This window comes from Narcine bancroftii, chromosome 14 (genome assembly GCF_036971445.1).
Source record: "Narcine bancroftii isolate sNarBan1 chromosome 14, sNarBan1.hap1, whole genome shotgun sequence".
NCBI lineage: Eukaryota > Metazoa > Chordata > Chondrichthyes > Torpediniformes > Narcinidae > Narcine > Narcine bancroftii.
Window position 1 is genome coordinate 14,235,470 of NC_091482.1, and position 25,213 is coordinate 14,260,682.

At 37.9% G+C, this 25,213-nt stretch overlaps 1 protein-coding gene across 17 annotated transcripts in view; it reads left to right on the plus strand.

The window, feature by feature from the left end:
• The window catches only part of myo18ab (myosin XVIIIA b), a 219,893-nt gene that overhangs the window by 145,087 nt on the left and 49,593 nt on the right, over positions 1 to 25,213 (plus strand). For all 17 annotated transcript variants that reach the window (XM_069911043.1, XM_069911055.1, XM_069911042.1 and 14 more), the window contains 9 exons: positions 7,659 to 7,787; positions 7,948 to 8,091; positions 8,277 to 8,366; positions 14,762 to 14,881; positions 15,928 to 16,039; positions 17,126 to 17,253; positions 17,960 to 18,114; positions 19,968 to 20,091; positions 23,809 to 24,009. In XM_069911043.1, coding sequence (XP_069767144.1) covers positions 7,659 to 7,787; positions 7,948 to 8,091; positions 8,277 to 8,366; positions 14,762 to 14,881; positions 15,928 to 16,039; positions 17,126 to 17,253; positions 17,960 to 18,114; positions 19,968 to 20,091; positions 23,809 to 24,009 — 1,203 coding nt within the window. The remainder of the gene's footprint in view (positions 1 to 7,658; positions 7,788 to 7,947; positions 8,092 to 8,276; positions 8,367 to 14,761; positions 14,882 to 15,927; positions 16,040 to 17,125; positions 17,254 to 17,959; positions 18,115 to 19,967; positions 20,092 to 23,808; positions 24,010 to 25,213) is intronic.

Genomic DNA, 25,213 nt, shown 5'->3' on the forward strand with positions numbered 1-25,213 from the left:
ATGAAGCAGTTAAACATACCTGATTACACACAAACACCTGTGAAGCCAAATGACCCAAACATTATGGTGCCTTGAAATGGGGAGGCAATGTTCAAAAGGTGCTGTAATTTCTACATGGTCACACCAAAATGTTTACAAATGAATAAAATCTGGAATGTACACTTCACTGACATGTGAATATTTTTTAATGCAAATTTAAAACGGTGGAGGACAGGAGCAAATAAAGGAAAAAAAAATGTCTTTGTCCCAAAATTGAAACAAATTGTAATTATAAAAGCATAAAGTTGGCTAAAGAGGACTGAGAAAATAAAGGATAATATGATAGATCAGCAGAGGCTGACATTATTCTGAGATATTTCAGAAGTTTTCACAAGGGCTTATTCCAATAAGAATGGCTACATAATGAATAAGCATCGAACACCTACAGTCTTGGTAACTTTATAGTCAATGGACTAAACACAAACAATATTTTTCTGCAAAGGCCATTATTGAGAGTCCTTTCCTTTTAAGATTAATACTTGTACTGTATGGGTTTAAAATGCCACATTTCATTTGCTGGAAAGTATTCACATTCTTTATTTTGTCTACTTTGTTTCCTGACCTTTTAAATGCTACTGTTAACAATGGTACCATTTAGTAACAATCCTACTCACTCAATTTTAAATGCAAAAATCTTTAAGGAGGAAAGACAACATTGTACATTAAGCCATGAAAAATTATTTGGCACTTAGTGTTACAGAAAAAGTAGAGGAAAGCAGATCCATTGACTTTTATTACGGGAGACAGGTATTTATAAACAAAAATCTGGAAACAAACATAAAAGGTGGGACAATGGTAACGTGTATATCTTTTCCACTGTAAAATGTATAATTGAATACTGGTAATTAAATTTTTACAAATGTAGTCTGTCTTGTGTCAAGACCAATAATTGAAGATTTGTTTCAAGATTCTTGTTTTTGGTGAACATCAAGAGCTGTTTTCTTAACTAAACTGCATAACTTTACAATTCAATAGTTTCAAAGATTATATTGCCAAATAGTACCTGTCAAATATGTTGTAGTGAATTTAATTGGTTCATGAATTGGTGCTCCCAAGAAGCTTATTTTACATAGTCAACCTCATCCACCTTTGTCGTAAATGCATTTGATGATTCTACTGTCATTAAAACTTTGAGAATAGATCAGGCTATTGTCTTTTCAACACTCTGTATTTCATTCAGGTCTCTGAATTGCATCTTTGCTTCATGGTCAAATTGAACTGAAGTAGATTTCAGTTTTAATTGAATGACTGATTTTCGAGTGTATCACTATAATTGTTGGCTCAGTTTCAAATGGCATAGCGTTTATGATCTTTTGAAAGTAAAAATTCTGGTGCCTTCCAGAACATGAATTTTCAAATAGAATTGGAATTTTAGAATGCAGATGTCCAGAAACCATAATGCAATTAAAGCACAACTTTCTTTCCATTTTAAACTGACCCTATTGAGATGAAGGCCCCCATTATTCCATTAGCATTATTGGTCATTCTTTTGTACTAGCTTTTATTCATTTTTTAAAACTTCTTCATTTCCCAGTTTCTCTAGAGTGAAACCATTAAACTTTTTTTCTGCATGTGTTTTTTGAACTGCTGAGTTTTTTTTTATATAGCATTTTATGTTTTACTTCAGTAGCGCCTGATATTTGCTAAATGTGGTCCATGACTAAAATGTTCCTTAGTATGCTGTGCTGCACAATGCTATGCTTGTAAATTAATATGGAACATCTGAACTATTATTTCGTCAATTCTCCCTCCGTTGTCCAATTAAAGTGTGAAATGTGATTAATTAATAAATTAATCTATTTGAGCTGCGTTTTATGCACCATAAATGTTGGCATATAGGATGACTCTGTATAGGACGACCCCAGATTTTCTACCTAAAAATGTAGATTTTGAGCTATATCCTTTGTATAGGACAACCCCCCACCCCCAAAGTCTGGCACTTAACACTGACCAGTGGAGTGATGCTGTCACAATATTTTAATACAACATTACCTCTTTAATTTTATTAGCATATTTTAAAAAAACCACTGTCAGCTCCTGTAACTCGCTATTTAAAGCCTGTACAGAGCTGACTGGGTAGGTGGACTCAAGGACACAGGTTTGCCCTGCTGAACGGGAAATGTCCCTCAGTGAGCACGCAGGGATGACTTTAAATATGGTCCCATACAAAATCTTTGGAGTATTTTCACGTCTTCTGCAAAATGGCATCAAGGTCAATTGTAAGCTTCTTTTCTTTTTGCTATTGCTATTTGTGTGGAGGTGAGCCGGGTTGTCAGCATGAGGAAAGTGGTAGAATGTGCCTAGTGCCTGACCAGGACACTTGCTTTGGAGCCGGCGGGATGGGGATAGGATATGGAGGGGGAGGGGGAAGATGGCAGTTGTGTTGAGACTTGGCTGTCAAGGTTCGGATTTTAGACCCAGCATATAAGATTTTGAGGTGACTTTTTTAAGTTTAAAGGATCATCCCATATGCTATCATATGGTATATATTACTGTGCACATGACACAGGTGAAAAAAAAATAAAGCACAAGGACAACAGTTTCTAAGTGAAAGCAGTGAGATACAAGAACATAAGAAATAGGAGCAGGAGTCGGCCATCGGCACATCAAGCCTGCTCCACCATTCAATAAGATCATGGCTGATCTGATCATTGACTCAACTCCACCTGCCTGGCCTTTTCTCATGTCCATTAATACCTTTTTTATGCAAAAATCTATCTAACTGAACATTAAATATGTTTAATGAAGTAGCCTCAACTGCTTTTCTAGGTAGAGAATTCCACAGATTCACTACTCTCTGGGAAAAACAGATTTTCCTCATCTCCATCTTAATATCTGCTCCCCTGATTTTTGAGGCTGTATCTCCTAGTTCTGGTGTCACCTACCAGTGAAAACAATTTTTCTGCCTCTATCTGAATCCATGCCTGATGGAACCCCTCCATTCTAAATGTCTCGCTATTTCATCCTTAATCACAGCTTCAAGCATCTTTCCGACTACAGATGTTAAGCTAACTGGCCGATATTTACCCAACTTCTGCCTCCATCTCTTTTTAAAAAGTGGCTTGATGTTTGCTGTCTTCAAATCTGCCAGGACCTGCTCAGAATCCAGAGAATTTTGGTAAATGACTACCAACACATTGACTATAACTCCCACCATTTCCTTCAGTACCCTGGCATGCATCCCAGGGGATTTGTCCGCTTTCAGTCCCATTAGTTTGCTCATCACTATCTACTTTGTAATAATTATTTTATCAAGGCCCTCACCTCCCTTCGCATCCCTAGCAATACTCTTTGGCATGCTGGACGTGTTTTCCACTGTGAAGACTAACACAAAATATTTGTTCAATGACTTGGCCATTTCCTCATTACTCAATATCAATCTCCCTTTCTCATCTTCCAAGGGATCGATGTTGACTCTTCTGTTTATATATTTGAAAAACATTTTTACTATCTTTTTATACTTTGTGCTAATTTACCTTCATAATCCTTCTTCCCTTTCCTTATTTCCTGTTTAGTTCTCCTTTGTTGCCTTTTAAAGTTTTCCTAATCCTTCATTTTCCCACTACTCTTGGCTACTTGGTTCATATAAGCTTTTAATTTTATACTTAGTTAACCAAAGCTGACTTTTCCTTCTCTTACTTCCCTTATTTTTACCGGGAATATATTTTTGTTGAGCACTGTGAAAAATCTCTTTGAAAGTCTTCCACTGTTCCTCAACTGTTCTGCCAACTAGCCTGTGCTCTCAGTCCATGCTGATCAATTCCTCCCTCATCTTGTTGAAGTCTTCCCTGTACAAGCATAATATACTAGTTTTATATTTAACTTATTGCACCCTCCATCTGTATGAGAAATTCAATCATACTGTGATCGCTTTTTCCAAGAGGGATCCGAACTACTAGATTGTTAATTTTACCTATCTCATTGCACAATATTAGATCTAAAATAGCAGTTTCCCTTGTTGGTTCCTTAACATGTTGCTCAAGAAAGCTATCACTGATGCATTCTATGAAGTCATCCTCCAGACTCCCTAGTCCCCCCACGACAACTGCAATTCCATTCTTATATGCCTCAGTTATCTCTAGGTTAATTGCCTATGCCACTGTGTTATTGTTATTTGGTGGGCAACAGACAACTCTCACCAGTGATTTTTTTTTTCCCATTTACTATTCTTAATCTCTACCCAGATGGACTCAACATTTTGTTCCTTAGATCTTGTATCGTTTCTCACTATTGCCCTGATCTCATCCTTGATTAAGAGAGCCACCCACTACCTTTACCATCCTTTCCATATTACCTGATACCCTCTAAAATTTAATTCCCAACCATACCCAATTGTAACTATGTTTCTGTGATGGCCACTAAATCATATGCCTGGGAACTGTTTAGTGTCTTATGTTCACGAACCTTGTTTCTAATACTACGAGCATTCAGATAAAGTTGTCCTTTTGGAATATAGTGACCACTGCATCTTTTGCTTTTGACTTTTCTGCCCTCTATTTTTCTTTTTCTTTTTTCTAACTCTAGTTTTGGTCTCTGTACCCCCTTCCTCATTCTTTCTTTGTAGGTTCCCATCCCTCTGCCCCATTAGTTTAAACCTTGCCCAACAGCACTAGCAAACAATTTCCCAAGGACCTTGATCTTGCTCTGCCCAGATGTAGACCGTCTGGTTTGTACTGGTCCCATCTATCCCAGAACCGGTTCCAATGCCTCAAAGAACTGAAACCCTCTCTCCTGCCCAACGGTTCAAGCCACATATTTATTCTAACTATCCTGCTATTTCTATTCTGGCTAGCTCATGGCACCGATAACAATCCTGAGATTATTACTTTTGAGGACCTACTATTCATCTCCTAGCTCCCTCAATTAATCTTGTAGGAGCTCATCTTGCTTTTTTCCTATATTGTTGGTACCACTATGGACCATGATAGCTGGCTGTTCACCCTCCCCTTTCAGAATGTCTCCCCTTTCAGAATGTCCTGCAGCTGCTCTGAGATATCCCTGACTCTTACACCTGGGAGGCAACGCACCATCCAGGAGTTCCTTTTGTGGGCCCAGAAGCTCCTGTCTGTTCCCCTTACTATAGAATCCCCAATAACAATTGCTCTATCACTCTTTTACTCTCCCTCTTGCACAGCAGAGCCACTCACTGTGCCATGATGCTGACTATTGCTGCCATCACCCCCAACAATATCCAAAGCGGCATAGATGTTTTGGAGGGTGAAGGTCGCAGGAGATTCCTGCAACACCTTCTTGTTACTGCTCTTGCTGTCCCTATTTTCTCTACTCTCTTAAGCTGCAGTGTGACCAACTCACTAAATGTGCTATCCACCACGTTCTCTGCATCCCGGATGCTCCAAAGTGAGTCCAAGAGCAGCTCCAGTGCTGTCATGCAGCTGGATCACTTCCTGCATATGTAGTCCTCAGGGAGACTGTCAGTCTCCCTGAGTTCCCAAATGGCACAGGAGGAGCATGACATGGGTCAGAGCTTGCCTGCCATGCCTGAAACTAACCCAGTGATATACTCCAGGCCTCATCTGATCTGTGTCCATTTTCCATCTACTGACTTAATCTTTTCAGCTGTGAAACTGAACTGTATTGACTTACAGCTGGTGAATTAGAATTAATACTTTTTCAAAAGTTCAGTTAAGATCATTGACGTACATTTCCACACATTTAAAACTTTTTACATAATTTGTTGACTTCCATTGACTATTTCCAAACTTATGAAAACCTTGAGTAAAAGCTCATACAAATGTTCTGTCAAAAGTCAGGATCACCTTCACTCTCAGAAACTTGCTCAAAGAACTTTTGAAGCTATGTCTGCCGACATATGTACCAGATGACATGTTGCTGGACTGAAGGGCTTTCAAAAGAGCATGCACTCGTTCCCCTGTGTCTCCCCTCCCCCACCAGTAACTTACTGCCATTGTTATTTTTTAAAACTTAGACATACAGTACGGTAACAGGTCCTTTCGGCCTATGAGCATATGCCTGCCTAATTGACCTACAACCTCTATGTTTTAGAATGGTGAGAGGAAACCATAGCACCTTAAGGAAACCCACACAGACTTGGGGAGAACGTACAAACTCATAGACAGCACCGGATCTAAACCTTGGTCGCTGGTGCTGTAACAGCGATGTGCTAATCACTATGCCAACCGTGCCATGTTGCATTGCATTATTCAAAAACATTTTCAGATTCATCTGGTTCCTTTGAGAGGACTACAAATTCCTTGCAGTCATGGTAGCATAAACTCGGTCCTTGCCAATGTTCCCCACTAGCTAGAAGGGTGCTGGTTGTATTTTTAAGGATAATTGTTACAGAATAAGTTGATACAATTATGAAATATAGGGGTAAGGTTAGATTGTGGGGATTTGGGTATTAATTTACATTCCATAAGAGACATTAACATTTTACAAAAGACCTCTCACTTGCAAAAACCTGTGCAGATGGAGCCTTCATGTCTGAAGGCTTCATTGATTTTACGGAAACCATTACGTGCCTGTGAAGACTTCCTGAGTAGTTGTTAACTGGTGATATTATAGAAGGAATAACATGTTTGAACAGATGTCCAAGCTCTGAAATGGATTAATCTTTTATTGCTAACCTAGTGCCAGCGATCCAAATTTCTGGGTGAAGTCTCCTGCTCTAAGTGGGGGGGGGGTCATGTAGTTTTGCAACAGAGAGGGAAAAACTTGCCATTCTGTTGGGGGTGGGGGGAAGAGAGAGAGACGGTCAGTTTTACTACAGCATTTGGTGTTGAAGATGGCAAGTTTGGCTGACCTGCTGCAAGACCCCATCTGAAGACTGGTTTTGAGTTCCAACTTCAGCCTATTCTAATCCCTTGTAGTCAATTACAAGAGGCTTTGGCTGGTTATTGTGTTTCTCCTGAAGTTGGGGGGAAAAAACCCACCAGGGGCCAAGTTTCTTTGGCAAGACACTCAAGTGGCTGATTGAAGGAGATCAGTTTGTGTGAGTCCAATGAACAACAAATATAACTCTGAAACCAACAAAGACCTTCTTGAGTGGTAACAATTTAAGTTTAGGCACCAGAGCCTGGTGAAGATCATAAATGTTCAATTCTGTACACAGTATGGAAAATATCCTGATACCAATGAACTTGGAGAAGTGAAAAGTGAAGGATTGGACAGTGAAACCAAGAATTTTCCTGAACATGACAGACATGAGCACTTAGAATTAGAAGGGGGTTAAGTTAATAGTAACAAGTTAAATATTGACCTTATTATTCTGTATGAAGGAAATTAAAGACATTTTTGTTTAAGTATCCATTGTTTTGGTGAATTTCTGTTGCTGCATAGTTTTTGGACTCCTCTAAATTCAGAACATTATAACCTGATGTCAGAACTGTAACAATGAAAATACAACCCTCAACTACTTGGAAGTCTGTTTCATTACATCTGCTAGTTCTACTTTGGAACTAATTTTAATGAGTATCATGGCCTTATTTAAATAAAGCCTTTTAAAATGATGTTTGGGAAATTTCCATTGTTGTTTTGGTTGTGCCATTTTTCCAAAATTAAATTTCTAGGCATGCTGGTCTTGTACTGGATGTGTGTTAGATGTGTACTTATTTGTACATATTTTCTTGTGGTCTCAGGTGTTTTTCAGAGCAGGAACTCTTGTTAAGTTGGAAGAACAAAGGGATGAACAAACCAGAAGGAATATCACTCTTTTTCAGGCAGCTTGCAGAGGATATCTTGCACGCCAGCATTTTAAAAAGAGAAAGGTAGAATATCAACAGTAGCTTCATAAACCAAATATGAAGTGAACTAAGTTTTATCTGTCCTCCCTTAGACTGGATTGTAATTTTAAAAAAAATCATGTAAATTTCGTGCCCATCCAATATTAACAATTTGATTAAACTTATTTCATATATTTCTTTCCAGATTCAAGAACTAGCTATCCGTTGCATTCAGAAAAACATTAAAAAAAACAAACGAGTAAAGAACTGGCCTTGGTGGAAATTATTCACTACAGTTCGGCCATTAATTGAGGTTCAGTTAACAGAAGAACAAATAAGAGGCAAAGATGTAAGCAATTTCATCTTTTGATTTTTCTCATTGTACTTTTGCTAAATCTTCCATGAACTGTATACGTCCACCCCTCCTTGCATAAGATTTAATTTCTGTTGCGTCAGGTAGGGTTAAACTTTCATTTAATTTCATCATCCAGTCCAAAAGAGCTAAATGATAAACATGCTGTTGCATTTTAATAGGAGGAAATTCTGCAGCTTCGTGGCAAAATAGAGCGTGTTGAAAAGGAGCGCAACGAGTTGCGACTAACAAGTGATCGTCTAGAAAGCAGGGTAAGGTTATATACTTGGGATTCTTTGTACATCTGGAGATTACAGTTTGCAAAATACAGGTTGAATACCCTTTATCTGAATATCCGAAAACTGGAAATGATCCAGAGTCTGAATTTTTTTTTAAGCGCCAACATGACATCACAAGTGGAAAGAAATTCAGCACCTGACTTGGCCATGCGGCATCATTTGGTACCAACAGAGCTCTGTGATACGAAGGTATACGGTACAACTCTGATTATCCAAAATCCTCAGTTATCTGAAATTTTTTGGACCTGGAAGTGACGTCTATTCATCTCCAAAAATTGTTTTGGATAAATGAGGATATCTTAAACAACCCAAAATCCTCAGTTATCCAAAATTTTTTTCAGAGCTGAACTGAGGGCACAAGTTGAAAAAACTTTGGAATTTTCGAAAAACCTCATGAATAGAATTTTGTGTTTTTAGTGTTGGATTTATCTTATTTTATTCAGGTTGTTTATTTTGGTGGGAATTAAACTTTATTTCATACTTTTAAAAAAAAACTTCCTGTGTTGTTTTTTGTTGTTTAAACTTTGTTACAAGTGTTCACTGTTGTTACTGGGCTGTTTTTAAAAGATGTCCAGTTATCCAAAAATATCATTTATCTGAAATGGGCCCGGTCCTGACTATTTTGGATAATCAAAGTTGAGATGTTGCAAATGTCAAAAAGGCCTATGGATAACCGTGATAAGAAAATGAGGAAGTGCTTGTTTATCTATAGCACGAAAGTCGAGATGTTGGAAAAACTTTTAAGTGCTAAACATTATTTCAGGTGAATTTTCCACTTGTGGCCTCATGCCAGCACTGTTAAACCACTGATCTGATACAGGTATTCTGCTGATGCTACTGTGCTCCTTAGTTCCATTGTTCCAAAATCAAAAAAAATTCAACCTGTAATTGTTATTTTGCAATTGATGGTTTAATTTATTTGCCGTAATGCAGCAGACAGTTGGTATGGAAAATTAAATGTTAATTCTTTCTAAGCTTTATGTCAATTTTAAAGAATGAAGTTGTTGATGCTCATATTCAATTATGGAAGACTGTTTGAAATTAGTTGAAAACCAAATGTATTTACATCAAAGTGAAAAGCTGCTTTAAAGCAGTATACAAGATATTAAGACTATTTTATTTATTGTTCCAGTAATTGGAGTTATGATCCAAACTGGAGTTGACTTGAATTCTGAAAGAGAAATCACTCAAACCTTCAAGACCTATAGAGGGGTTAAAAGTAACTTTGTGCATCCTTTAGTGAATGAAAAATAAGCAAGAATTACAATTTTCATTGCTTGGATTTTGATGTTAAAACTATTCAAAAAGGAACTGATAACATACAACTGTTGATGTGGCAACATCTCCAGAATATCCATGTGTATATTCAAATGTTGTAATCAATATTAGGAACCAGAATTGGCCAAGACACACTCTGCTGGACGACTCTGGATTTTGTGTTTAAATACTGGTGGACTTTATTTGGCCCCTGGGCAAGATCAGTATTCACTTGTTGTTCCCTATTTGCCCTTGTGAAATTGAGTGAGCTACTGAAGACCCTCTGGTGAAGATGTGGAGCTGTTATTAGAGCCTAAGTGTAGTGGATTTTGAACATTTGTACACTGTAGCTACTGTATGCTGATGTTGGAAGGAAGAAATGCTTAAGGTGGTTAATGATTCCTGATCAAGTGGGCTGTTTTGGGTGATGTTAACATTCTTGAGAACTATTGACGATCCAGGCAAGAGAACTGTGCTTCTGATTTGTACTTTGTAAATGGTGGAAAGGATTAGGGAGAGGTTTTGGGTGTCAAGCGATGTCATCCTCTGACCTTGTCTTGCAGCCAGAAAATTAAGTAACTGGTTCATTTGGGATTCTGGCCTCTGATCACCCAGGATATACAATAGAAGACTTGACTTTGGTAATGTTATTGTTGTCAAAGATTGAAGGTTAGCCTCTTTAATACAGATAACTAAGGCATAGCACTTTTATGGCATGAATGTTAATTGATATTTTTCAGTCCAGGCTTGACTTTTGTCTAGGTCTTGCTCCATTCAGTCATGCATTGCTTCATTGGCTTGAGATGTTGCAAATGGAATTGAACATGTTGCAAACATCAATGAACTTCCATACTTGGACCTGATGATGGGAGGAAGATTACTGATGAACCACTGAAAATGGATGTACTTAGAAAATACTATGTTTTGGAACTCCCAGAGACCTCCTACCCCCAGACCTGGGAGGATCAACTGATAATAAAGATAACCATTTTTCTTTATTTGAGGTTTGACACCAAGTTGATTGGATTGTTTTGTTTTAAACCTTGATTCCACTGATTTCAATTTTATCAAGGTTCTTTGATTCCACACACAGTCGAGTGTTAGCTTTAATGTTGTTTATCTCACCTTTAGAATTCAGCTCTACAAGCCTGACATTAGGTCTGAAGAGGCCATAACCCAAACTGCTTAAGTGGACTAATTATTGTAATTACCTCTTGATCTCACTCAAATTGAGACCTTCAATTAGTTTGATCATGATTGAGTCGAGACCGAGCAATAATTGGTAAGATTGGGTTGCCCCACTTTTTAATAGATCAGGGCAATTTTGCATAATGCCAAGTTTTTGAACTCATTGGTTACTTCCAGTCTTCAGTATGAAAGCCTGGTAGGTTATTGCTGACACAAAGTGGACTCTGGCATGTTGCAAGTGCAACCATGTTGGGCTGTTGCTTGACTAGTCTGTGGGATACACCTTTCATGAGTAATGGAATTTATCTTTTAGACTATTGTCTCTTTATGTATTGACATGAATCTGCTTTAACTACAGATAATTTGATTAATTCATTTCTTGTTGGAGAATGATCAGTCAGAATTTATTCTGAACAAGTCAGGAAATTCGCAAAAACATCATGGTGCAAACATTCATATAAACCATCATACAAAAAGTCAAAGTAAGGGAGTGGCTTTGGCTCCTTGATCATTCAGTAATTGGGTGGCAGTGGGGAAGAAGCCGTCCTTGTGCCACTGTGTGCCCGTCTTCAGGCGCCTGTAATGTTTCTAAGATGATAGCAGAGTGAAGCGGGTACTTGAGGATAGAGGCTGCTTTCTTAAGGCATCCTTGATGGAGTGAAGTCTGGTGCCTGTGATGTTGCAGGCTGAGTTAACAATCATCTGGAGTTTTTTTCTTGTCCTGAGTTTGGGCACCTCTGTAATAAAAACACCAAAATGTTGGAGGAACTTGGCTGGTCTTTTCAGCATCGACAGGAGGCAGAGATATATTGCCAACTTTTTAGGCCAGGACCCTTCAAGGAAAAATTAGAAAGGGCAGAAGCAGGATATATCAAAAAGTCTCAGAATTCAAGCAATGGGGGAGGAATCCAGGCCAACAAAAAGTGTTAATTGGATGTGATAAAAGACCAGGTAGAATTGATCATCTCTGTGCAAAAGGAGACCGGGAATGAAGAGACAAGAGGGGAAGCAGGGGATGGGGGAGTTTAAAAAAAAAAGCCAGAGAAATCAATATAATGCCATCCAGTTTGAGGTGACCAATCATAAGATGAGGTGTTGTTCCTCCAATTTACTTGTGGTCTCATTCTGGCAGAGCATGAGACCATAGAGAGACATGTCAGCAAGGAAATGGGAAGGAAAATTGAAATGGATACTACTGGGTGATTGATGCCATTGTGGTGGACGGAGCTGAGGTGTTAAACAAAGCAATCTCTCAGTCTGCGACCAGTCTCTCTGATGTTGAGGAGACCACAACAGGAGCATCGGTTGCAATAGATGCCCCTTGCAAATTCACAAGTGAAATGTTGCTTCACTTGGAAGGACTGTTAGGTGCCCCGAATGGTGTTGAGGGAGGAGGTGTGGGTGCAAGTGGAGCATCTCCTGCGGACACAGGGGTATGTCCCAAGGGGACAATTAGTGGGGAAGGAGGAGTGGACAAGGGAGTCACAGAGAGAGCGGTCCCTGTGGAAGGTGAAGAAGAGGATATGTGTCTAGTGGTGTCTGAAATGGTAGAGGAGAATGTGTTGGATGCGGTTGTTGGGTGAGGACAAGAGGAATCCCGTCCTTGTTGTGCGTGGGAGTGGAGGGGTCTCGGGGAGATGTGCGGGTGATGGAGGATATGTGGGTGAGTGCCAAGTTGATGGTAGTTGAGGGAAAGCCACATTGTTTGAAGGAGGACATCTCTGATGATCTGGCATGGAACTCCTCATCCTGGTTGCAGATGTGACAGAGATGGAGAAATTGAGAGGAAGAAATGGAATCCGTACAGGGGACGGGATGGGGAGAGGTGTAGTCGAGGTAACTGGGAATTGGTGGGTTTATAGAAGATGTCTGTCGAGAGTTTGTCTCCTGAGATGGAGACAGAGATCGAGGAAAGGGAGAGTGTTGCTGGAGATGGACCAAGTGAATTTGAGGTCAGGGTGGTAGTTGGCAGCAAAGTGGATGAAGTCGACAAACTGATCATGGGTGCATGAGGCAGAACTCAAGTATTTGTTGATATAATGGAGCCTTGCCTGTGAAGGCTTGTAGCATGGATTGCTCTATATAGCCAACAAAAAAGGCAGGCATTACTGGGACCCATGCAGATACCCATGGCAATGCCTTTGGCTTGAAGAAAATGGATTGGGTCAAATAAGAAATTGTTGAGGGTGAGGACAAGTTCTGCCAACCAGAGGAGGGTGATGGTGGACAGGACTGTTTGGGTCTGTTGTTGAGAAAAAAAATAAAGGGCTTTGAGGCCTTCGGTATTGGGGATGGAGAGGTATAGTGATTAAATGTCCATGGTAAAGATGAGGCAGTCGAGTTCAGGGAACTGAAAGTTCGGTGGGCTAAGCACGCCTCCTTGATGTGCACCTATGTGTTACTCAGTGAGGAGGAGACATTGCTTCCAATTTGTACTGACTACGGTCTTCTGATGAGGAAGTCAAGGATCTAGTTGCAGAGGTGGGTGATTGGGGCTATGTGAAGTATCGCAGATATAGGTGGGGAGGGATTGGACCCAGGGGGTTGGGGGACAAAACTGAGTTAGATAAGTGGATACCAGCTCAGTGGGGAAGGAACATGTGGAAACTATCGGTCTGCCAGGACAATTCAGTTTGTGGATCTTGGATAGGATGTAGAAATTTGCAGTGTGGGGTTTGGGAAACAATGAAGCCGTGCTTGGGAGATAACCGTAAGTGATGAATTCAGAGGTAGAGCTTGATACAGTGGTTTGATGAATTGATGGGGTCCTGTTGGAGGGGTAAGTAAGAAGAGGTTTCTGAGAGTTGACACTTTACACGAATGAGCCCTCCATAAGGACTGGTTCATGTTATCCTGACTTTGTTTTGAAGTCCACAATCATCTCCTTGGTTTTGCTAATGTTGAACGTAAAGTTGATGGTGTGATATCATTCAACGAGATGATTTATCTCCCTCCTGTACGTTTCCTCATTGTCATTAGTGATTCTACTAACACCTGTGGTGTCAACAGCACATTTGTATAACATTGGAATGGTGCCTGGCCATACAGTCATGGGTGTTTAGTGAATAGGCTAAGCACGCCTCCTTGATGTGCACCTATGTAGTTACTCAGTGAGGAGGAGACATTGCTTCCAATTTGTACTGACTGTGGTCTTCTGATGAGGAAGTCAAGGATCTAGTTGCAGAGATGGGTGATGAGGCTCAGGGTTTGGAGCTTGTTGACCACCATTGAGGGAATAATGATGTTGAGGGCTGAGCTGTAGTTAATGAAGAACAACTGCTTGTATGAATTGCAGTTTTTGAGGTGATCCAGTGAAGTGATATCGCATCTGCGGTGGAACAATTGTGACAGTAGGTGAATTGCTGTGGGCTCAGTTCTTTGCTTAGCTTTCTCTTTAGATTTGCAAATGCAAACACAATTTTCTTCATGTGGGAAATCTAATTTGTGAAAGTTTTCATGCAAAATATCTTTTAAAAGAATTTATGATTAAACTCAAAAGTATTTCTGGATCCAAATTAGAAGGTTAAAGAAACACTGTTGTGCAAAGATTACTGCAGATGAAAAGAGAAAAAGATAGGCCAGATAAAGAGATTGCACTATTAGGTAGGCACAAAGGTCAGAACATTAAATTAACAATTTAATCTTGTCTGGTACATTGTGTAGTAATTTTACCTCATTTCTAATTTCTTGCTCACATAATCTGTGTTTGGAAAAAAAACTAATTTGACAATTTCAGATTTGCAATTTGAAATCTTAATTTCTACAATTGATTCAGATAAAAATTATTTGGGTTTTGGAATGATTAATTTAGGCTGAGAATGTTGGTTTGCTACCTTTAAATTTGTTTGATAATTTTCAATAATATTTATTGTTACAACGTACTAGTTTGGACAATGGTTTTAATTATTTAATTTCACTAATAGCTTGGAGAACTGTCATCAGAATTAACAGATGAGAGAAATACTGGTGAGTCAACATCTCAACTTCTCGAGTCAGAAACGGCAGACAGACTTCGGTTAGAGAAGGACATGAAAGAGTTACAGGTCAGTTAATTATTATTTTTCTATTCTGGCAACCATTGCAGTGCAAATCTTTGAGTTGCATAAATAGAAATAAAAATTGGATATTCACATCTTTTGGTGAGGTTTTTTCAGTTGTAGTAACCAGTTTTTAATTGGGCTCTCAGTTAAAAAGCTGATTTTTTTTTTCTCCCTTGCCCTGGAAATTTGAGAACGATATCTTGCATTTAAAGAATCTTTGAATGTAGAAATCTCAAGATATTACACAGAAGTGACCTAAAATCCCAAGTTGCCATTATTGGTTTTGGAGTAGATATTTCAAACACTGAGTAAAAGGGCAAGATTTTGGAAAGTGTCTTTTTTAAAATAAAAGACACATGTAGAGGTGAAGAAGCTTAGTAACAGTTTTCCAGAGATAAAGTTAAAGAAGCTTAAAATATAGCCACCTATGGTGGTGCAAGTAAAACTAGGGATCAGCAAGTCACCAAAATTGGGAGTGTATAAACATTTTGATATGTTGCTGGCCTGGGTGAGATTAGATGTAGGGAGAGAAAAAAATTTATGGTTGGATTTGAAACCTGGAATAAAAGTTATCATCAGATCAGGAGCTAATGTTGATCAAGAACCACATAGTTGATGGATAAGTGAGACTATGCAAGATATGGGTTTCAGAGTTTTGAAGAAGTTAAATTTTTCAGCGGAGTGAGGCTGGTGAGGAGATCATTAAATGGGTATCAGTAGCGGTTGCAATGAAGAAGATGAACAATAATGTTATAGAGAACTGTGTAGGCTTTCTTGGTGGAGTGGAATAAAAACAGAAAATGCTGGAAACACTCATCACATCAGGCAACAAGAGAAATTGAGCCAATATCACTGCTCCAACTCCTTTATCCCTTGGTGGAGTGGAAAGTTGATAAGAGTCTTGTTTCTGGGACAGAAGATGCATAATAATTTCTTAAAGGAAGGAATTTTTATAAAATAAATGTACAGTACATGTAACAGGCAAGCATGTGAAGCAATTTTATTGATCTAATGCAAGATATTCATCTTTGAAGCATCATTTGTTTCAGGCTAAATATGAAGGAATGAAGAAACAAATGGAGTCAATGGAAATGGAAGTGATGGAAGCTCGGCTTATCAAAGCAGCAGATTTAAATGGCGATTTGGATGATGATGACAGTGGTTTGTTATTCATTTTTATTGTTTGAATATTTAGAAATTTTAAAAATACTTTATTTATTCGTTCAAAAAACAAATAATATATGACATATACAGCAATTAAACATGAACATGAACATATTTTTATATATAGAAAAAAAATTTTTTAAAAATTCCACTCCTTCAGCCAACTCTCCTAAGGAGAGCCATAAAAAAAGAAAAAAGAAAGGATATTTTAAAAAAAGTTAAATATACATATTAAAATCTAATCAATATAAATTGAAATGTAAATATTCCGAGTATAACAGCCACTTATTAATTAAAAAAATATAATGATCATGCGAAACATTTGTAATTTTTTCCATTATTAAACAATATTTCATCTCGTTATGCCATCTATTAATATCAATCATATTTGTATCTTTCCACGTACTAGCAATACATTTTTTTGCTACGGATAAAGCTAAATATACAAAAGCAAGCTGAAACTTATCTAATCCCAAGCCTTTCAGAGGTTGCAAACTACCCAATAAAAATACTGTTGGATCTTAAAACTATATTAATCTTATACAGATATTCTAAAAACAATGGAATTTTCTTCCAAAAAGATTGTATATGTGTAGACATGACCAAACAGCATGAAAAAAAGTTCCAACCGTATCACCACATCTAAAACACAGATCTGATTCATTAAAACCATATTTTAAAAAATTTTTCCAGGAAGAAGATTGGTTAGATATCTGTTATGATAGTGTAGCTAGAAATTACTCTTTTAAAGCCAGCAATCAACATACTGTTGGTTTATCAACAATTTCCACCATTTCCACATTGTTCCATGTACTTCAAAAAAAGAAAATAACTTTTGTATATAACAAACTATTCATAAACCATGAAAATGTCATTGTTGATATTGATACAGGTTTGATTATTAATAAACTGAGATGCAAACCCAAGATCTCCCATGCTTTTTGATTTTTGTTGCTTGAATTAGTTCCTCTTTATTTGAAAAATGCAAAATATTGTTCATGGCATGTTAGATGTTGACATGTATGTGAATTTAAATGGCAAACATTAAACAGTTGGCCTATTGCTTTTATTTTCTTCCCATAGGTGGAGAATGGAGAATGAAGTATGAGCGCGCAGCAAGAGAGATAGATTTCACCAAAAAACGACTGCATCAGGAATTTGAGGACAAATTGGAAATTGAATTACAGAACAAAAGGCAAATGGAGCGAAAAGTGAGGGAAACCAAGGGACATAATTTTCAATGCGATAATTAAAGACTGCATAAATTTATAGATGGATATCGAAGCTCTGAAGTTAGTCTATTGAAGTCCCTTCAGTGCTTTTGATGAATTGAAGAGTTTTTCTTACCATTGCTTTGTTTTACATGGGGCTGAATCTTGTAGGGTGCACCTAGTGGTTTCAAAGGAAATCAGCTATTTGAATGTAAAAATGTCCTAGATTTATGTGCACATGCTGTGAAGTAAAAAAATTACTGAGTAATGGTTACCTGGAATGGAACCAAGTCGTTCTTGGATTACACCGGAAATCATATCTCAAAATGATTGAACCTGTTACAAGATCTTGAAATAATGGCCAGAAAAGGCAGCTGAAATCAAGGTGGAGAAGGAAAGTTAATAGTTTTTTAGAACATTTGAAAGTGTGGTGGGTAACGCTTTTTTGATGTGTTCAATATTAATGATTCTCACTGTTACTTGGTTAAATGTAAATATTTAATAGAATTTAAGTTTGCATATCTCATTTTACAATGTGCATATTACATTCCAAAATAAATTAATAACTAAAAGTTTTGCGGCTACTAGGCTGATGCCATTTTATCGTTCGATATAACTAAAGCCATACAGGTTCAATAAATATTTTAAATAGTTTGGCTGCACACATATTAACATTAATATCTAAAACTTGGTTTTGTGCTTGCAGGTTACAGATTTGCAAGCTGATAATGAGGAAATGCAACGTAGCATTCAACAATTGAAGAAAAAATCCCAGCGACTTACAGCAGAGTTGCAAGACACAAAGCTTCATCTTGAAGGACAACAAGGACGTAATCATGAATTGGAAAAGAAGCAACGAAAGTAAGTTAATTCATCAAACCCGAATTTTGAGAATGTAATCTCCCTCACCAATTTGTCATAGGCCAGCGGATCTTTTGCACATTTATCTGATGGAAAGATGGTAAAAAATATATCGATGGTAATGTTCATGAGGCGCTTGAATTACATATTCATTTATGAAATGAAGAAATAACCTTACAGCATTGTGCAGTTTTAAATCTTTTTAATAAGCTTTTCGCCAGGAGTAGGCTATTCATCATCCCAAGCTACTTTTTAAATTTATGACTAACCTGTTTCTTAACATTATCTCTCAGATTTTATTTCCTTGTCCAGCAAAAAATAATGTGAAATAATTAACTGAGTTAAATTGACTGTTTTTTGTGGGAGCTCATATTTCTAATAACTTCTAAGCAACAATTATTTGCTAGCCTCTTTTAAAGCCTGATCCACATTTCGAATTGTCCGACATTCTTTTACTATCAGAAAATATATTCTCTTAATCAGCACTATTCAATTATCAAATCTTGGATCCTTGCTTCTGTTTTGATGATTCTGCAATCCTATCCTTTCAAGAACAATGCATCCTTCCTGTCGTAGTGTCTGGAACAACTTGATGAAACAGGAGAAATAAAACCCACTGAATAATTTGAGTTGCATCGAACGGAACATAATTCCCAGTGGGTTTTGAAGCCTTAAAATTAGTAATTTTTACTTCTGCTCATCTTAAATAAATAATAAGAATGATATAGCCAAGCAGTTCACTTCACAGAGAAGGTCAATGGAGCTATATATCATCATCTTCTTCGGGCATACACGTTTGAAGCTCATTTTCGGTTAATTAATTATAATAAGGTGGAGGAAGAGTGATGGATGTTTTGTAAGAAATGGTTTGGAGCAAGGAATTAAATTTTAATAGAATGTATTTGAAGTAGAATTTTATTTATAGGAGTGAAGCCAAATGAAGGAAATGCCATTGCTAGCAGAGGGAGGAAATGTACATGATACGTTGATGCAGAAAACTCTGGAGGATTTAGATGGAATACCACAAGCAGAAGAGCAGAGAATGTTATTTGTGATTTTGCTTTCAGTAACATGGAAGTATAGGAAACCAGATTTAGGAATACAATTAGGTTGATGTAGAAATTCATTATCTCAAATTTTCCTTGAAACAAACCATTGCCATTATACTGGATGTGTTACGTGACGAACATCCTTAAGTATTTTTATTCATTTGTGCACTTTACTGATTTTTCTTTGCTTTTTCTGTATTGCACAATCAGTTATTTACATTTATTCTGTTAATAGTTCTTTTGATTGTTTACATGTTTACACTGTGTACAGTTTACTTTTTGCATTACCAATTAGTGGTAAAAAGGAATCTCGGGGTTGTACGCGATGTCATTATTTGTTCCTTGACAATAAATCTGAAATCATTTACGGGATGTAGCCGTTCCCTTCCATGATCAGCGTAGATTGACCCTGGGTCAAGCTAGTTTCTAGAATATGTCTTATGAAGCAAGGTTGATAGAACTAGAGCTTTTCTTTTTGGAGCAATGAATTATGAGAGGTGGTTTAATGGGGTGACAATAGTGAATATCAGAGCTGAGCGGAGGAAAGTTTCGGGGAGACGCCAGAGGTAAGTTTTATCACACAGAGAGTGGTGGGTGCTTGGAATGCATTGCTGGTGCTAGAGGCTGGTACAACAGGGATATTTAACACCATATTTTTTTTTAAATGAAGGAACTTTAAATGTATTGGAAGAAAAGTGGTGTTCTAACACTTTAGGGATTGTATGATGTGTAGTACTTCATCATCCACAGCAAGTTAGAATTAAGGTTTTTGATCTAATATTTTCTTTTATTTTCATACTCGAGGTTTGACAGTGAGCTATCGCAAGCACAAGATGAAGCTCAAAGAGAGAAGATCCATAAAGAGAAACTGAGCAGAGAAAGAGACAGTTTTATGGCAGAGATATTCAGTCTAAAGCAACAACTGGATGTATGTGTTACCATGACTATAAATATAATTGAAGAAATTTGTTTAATGAGAAAATCTGTAAACGTTGAATGGACTAATAACATAAATCAAATCTGTTATTGTGTTTTTATTTCCCTATGCTTCATAGAAATGTTGATTGAAAGTTTAAAAAGTGGTTCAAGGCTCATAAAATGGTATTTTTACACTGGCTAACAAGACTTGAGCATCTGTAAATTGAAGAACCTCATGCAAAAGAAGTTTTTAAAATAAATTTGTGCAAGCTGATCTGACACAAACTCATTGATGACTTGGCAGCAGTGAGCCGTGTCCTACGTGCTGAAAGATCCAGATTATCCACAGTAACATCCCAAGGCACTAAAAAATATACCATCAATGTTGTCTCTGAAAAATCCTTAAATTCACTGGAAGAACACTAAACCAATGTCTATTTCCTTTCCAAGATCAACATGCTCAGTATTGAGGCTCTGGATACACTTAAAACCAGCTAGATTCCTCAAACAGAAGCAAGCTCCATCAGGGGATGGGACTATCTGCAGAGAAAAATTCAAGGATGTGCTCAAAGCCTCTGAAGAAGAGCAACATCCTCTCTAACTCTTTAAATCTCTAACACATAACCAACTGGAGAAGGAGCGTTTTGATGGTATTAAGAATCTCAAGACAACAATAGAGTGCTTACAAGAAGCCCTGTAGTAGGAGTAAATTTCCTCATTAATGACCCACCTCATCCCTGCTGTCAGCCATTACTTGCCCTAACTGTATATGTATTTGCCATTCCTAAATTACCCTTGTTAGCCACCATCAAAACTGGAATATTTATCCTTGATCCCAAGGGACTGCGGATGATTATATTAATTACATTTTTAATTGAGCAAATTTAACCTAAGAGAATTGTAATTTCAGGTACCTCAGATAAATTTTCTGGCATTACAAAGCCACAGAAAGAAACCATTTGATGCATCATACTTGTACCAATTATGTATTTGAAAATAATACCCAGTGTGGTCTTTCCACACAGCATCATAAGTTATTTTTAGATTATATGCAGTTTCGAGTAAGATTGCAAATGTGCAGAAAAAATGTACGAGGATATTGCTATGACTTGAAGAGCTGAATTATAGAGAAGATATCATAGTTTAGTTCCCTAGAGAATCTGAGAATGAGGAAAGATTTGATGAAGGTATACAAAATTATGAGGGTTAATGCAAACAGGATTTTTCAACTATTTGGTGTGACAAAAATGAGAGGGCATTGGATAAGGGTGAAATATTTAAGGGGAACATTAAGGGGCACTTCTTCACTTAGAGGGTGATGAGAGTTGCCAGCAGAAGTGGTGGATACAGGTTTGGTACTGACATTTAAGAGAAGATTGAATAGGCAAATAGTTAAGAGAGGTATGGAGGGCTATAGTCCAGATGCAGGATTATGGAACTACGTGAAATAAATAAATAGTATAGAATAGTATAGACTGGATTGACCAAAGTATTCTATGATTATTATATCTTTTAAATAGTGAGTCGAGCATAGGTTACTGTAAATCAAGAATTATTATTGTGATGCCTGTTTCTTCTCTGGTGTTCTTAAATATCAGTCTTCTGGTTACTGATATTACTGCTAGTGCAAGCCTTGCCATATTAAAATATTTCATTATTTTGAATATCTTGAAGAAGTGAAGAAAGAGGTGGTGGTGAAATTTAGTGAACAGAATCCAAAATGTAATATAGTTGAATTAGGTGTCCCTAATTTCTTACTGTTACTTATCTATTTGATGTTCCTCAGCCACGGCATCCACAAACACCCCAACAGCTACCATTGGTATCCGGCTGTATCTCGCTACCAGCACAAATAATTTTCCATTGCTTTTAATGATGGAACATTTGAATATATTTCCAGAGACCTTCTTTTCCTCAACCCTCACCAAAGTAATTTTCTAAAATGCTACTCCTCAAGTTCTAACCCATCACATCTATACTAGCCTATAGTAGTTCACAGACTACAAATAACAGAATTTTTCTAATTCCAGTCTTCATATTAGTATCCCTTGGTGAGCTTGCCCATTCCCACATCTTGTCCCTCTGTTTCTTTGTAGGTTCCAATTCTGGTATCTTGGAAAATCTAGACTTTAATTGCTCTACTTGTGACAACCGTGTCTTCAGTCTCCAAAGCTCCAAATTGGAATTAAACCTCTCTATCTTTCCACCTCATTGCCTTTTTCTCCTTTGTGATGTTCCTTAAAATCTAGCTGTTTGACCAGACTTTTGATCACTTACTTTCCTTAGTAACACTTTGAAAGCTGTGAAGTTTATTGGGGCAATGGAGGGAGGGGTGGTTTGAGTAATGGTCTGAGTAGCATTCATAACTCTTTGTAATTTTTTGGTCTTGAGTAAAGCAGTTTCCATATCACGCAGTGATATATCCTGATAGGATCCTTTCAACGGTGCTTCTGTCAAAGCTGTTGAGGGATGCTAGTGATGAGCTGAATTGACTCAAGCCTCTGAGGAAATAGAGGCACTGGTGCACTTTCTTGGTCATCTTACTGATGTGGGTGGATCAGGAAGGGTTGTTGGAGATGTTTACTCTTAGGAGCTTAAAGCTGTCCACTATCCTTACCTCAGCATTACCGATGAACTCTATCTTTCTTCCAAAAGTCTATGACCAGTTCTTTAGCTTTGCTGATGTTGGTTGTTGAGCTGGCACCAAAGCCATACATCCCTTTATCTCCACAGAACATTACAGCACAGAAACAGGCCCTTTGGCCCTTCTAGTCTGTGCTGAACTATTATTCTGCCTCGTGCCACTGATCTGCACCCAGTCCATATCCCTCTATACCTTTCCCATCCATGTACCTGTCCAAATTTTTCTTAAATGTTAAAAATAAGCCCACATTCACTATTTCAGCTGACAGCTTGTTCCATACTCTCTGAGTCAAGAACTTTACCCTAATGTCCCCCTTAAACTTTTCCTCTTTCTCCCAACATCCTTCTATATTCCAGTTTGTTATTTTTTTTGAGATCCGGCCTGAAATGGTAGTGTCATTTGCTAATTTGCAAATGGTTTCTGGCCACACAATCACAGGTGCACAAAGAGTGTAGTAGTGGGCTCAGTATAAGGTCTTGTCGGGCACCGCATTGAGAATAATCGTGGTGTCACGGATCTTCACTGATTGCGGTCCACAGGTCAGAAAGTCATGGATTCATTTGCAGTGGGAGGCTGGTGAGGCCAAGGTCACGGAATTTAAGGATGATCTTATTTAGCATTGTGTTGAAGGCGGAGCTGTGGTCAATGAATAGTAGTCTGACATCTACTAGTCCTGCCTAGATGTTCTAGGGCTAAGTGTAGAGGCAGGGAGATGGTGTCTGCTATGGAGCTGTTGAGGCAGTAGCCGAATTGGAGTGGGTTGAGGCTAGTGGTGAAGTGAGCCATGACCAGTCTCTTGAATCAATAATCTATAATCAATCAATATTTAGTACATCTCAAAGCAAAATCAAAGTCAAACTTTTATGAACTACAGCGTGAATCAAGTCTGTATTTTCTTACTCCGTAACAATGCTAATTCAACTTATAAAAGTAATTATTTAGTGTTAGCTACTTCTTTCTAAATTTCACTCATTTTACTTTGTTGCTTTATCCTGCATCATAGCCAAACAACAAATTTATAACTGTTCCTTTAAATGTGAGTGGTGAATTTTTTTTTTAAATTCTCTTCACATTGACAACTAGGATAAAGATTCTGAGATTGTCACTGCAACCCAGAGGGCAGAGCGACTGGATGCAGAACTGCAGGATCTTTCTTCTCAAGAATCTAAAGATGAGGCATCACTTGCTAAGGTGAAGAAGCAAGTTCGTGAGTTGGAGGCCAAAGTTAAGGACCAGGAGGAGGAACTGGATGAACAAGCTGGAACAATTCAGATGCTAGAACAGGTAGAAAAATTTGGTATGATTCTGAAACACTATGGTCATTAATAAGTCACTTTATACCTCATACTGTGAGAAGGTTTTGTTGCGAGCAGACTAACAGAAGAATAAAATAGAAGAACAAAGCAGCACAGTTAGTGTAGCAGGTTAGCACCACAGAACCATTGATCGGGACTGGGGTTCGAATCACATGCTATCTATAAGGAGTTTGTATGCTTTCCCCGTGTCTTTGTGTGTTTCCTTCTCCTACCTTTCAAAATGTATTGTGGGTTATCAATTAATTAGGTGGCATGGGCTTTTGGGCTGAAATGGCCTGTTACCATGCCATATGTCTAAATCTAAAAATCTTAAATCTACATCTAAAAGCACAATTAATTAAAATTTATAGATACAGTATGGTAACAGGCCCTTCTGGCATTCAATGCACCCTTGTGATCAATTAATCTACTAACCCTTCATGCCTTTGGAGTATGGGAGGAAACTGGAGCACCCAGAGGAAACCCACACAGACATGGGGAGAATGTACAAACTTTTGAAAGACAGCACTAAGTTGAACCCAGGTTGATGATGCTGTAAAAGCATGGTGCTCACCGCTACGCCAACTGTCACCCCTTCATTAACATCGTGCTCATGAACCTTTTCACTACAGATTATAGAATTTCATTGCGAAAGATCAACTTGTACCAAGCAGGGGCAGCATGGAGTTCATTCAGGAGCTTGATGGGTGAAGTTAGAAATTACCTTTAACCCTATTGGCTGAGATTTCACACTCTTGAGCCTTCTCTGATGGTAGTCGGGAGAATAATGTGATTCCAGGGTGTGATCCGTTCTTCAGTATGTGGACGGACAGAAGAAGATATACAGTAGATATATCTACTGGAGAGGGGGAATGATTGCATAATTTTCTAAGTGGCATTCACAATCTTCAATAGCTTCTTCCAATCTTGAGCAATGCAGCTCCCACATCATTGTGATGCCTCTAGCAAGTCTGCTTTCAGTGGTGCACCTGTAGAAACTGTCAAGGGACATTGGACATTCCTTTTCATTAAAAATAAGTAGACAAGTTAGAAGCAAAATATACTGTGCCATTGAATGATGCCTGAAGTATTGACACTGGATATTCCGATCTGTCTGTGTTTGCCTCCCAGCAGGTTTCAGAGCAGCATTGACAAAGGAAGTGTTGAGACAAAAAATTGTGTTTGACCAATGA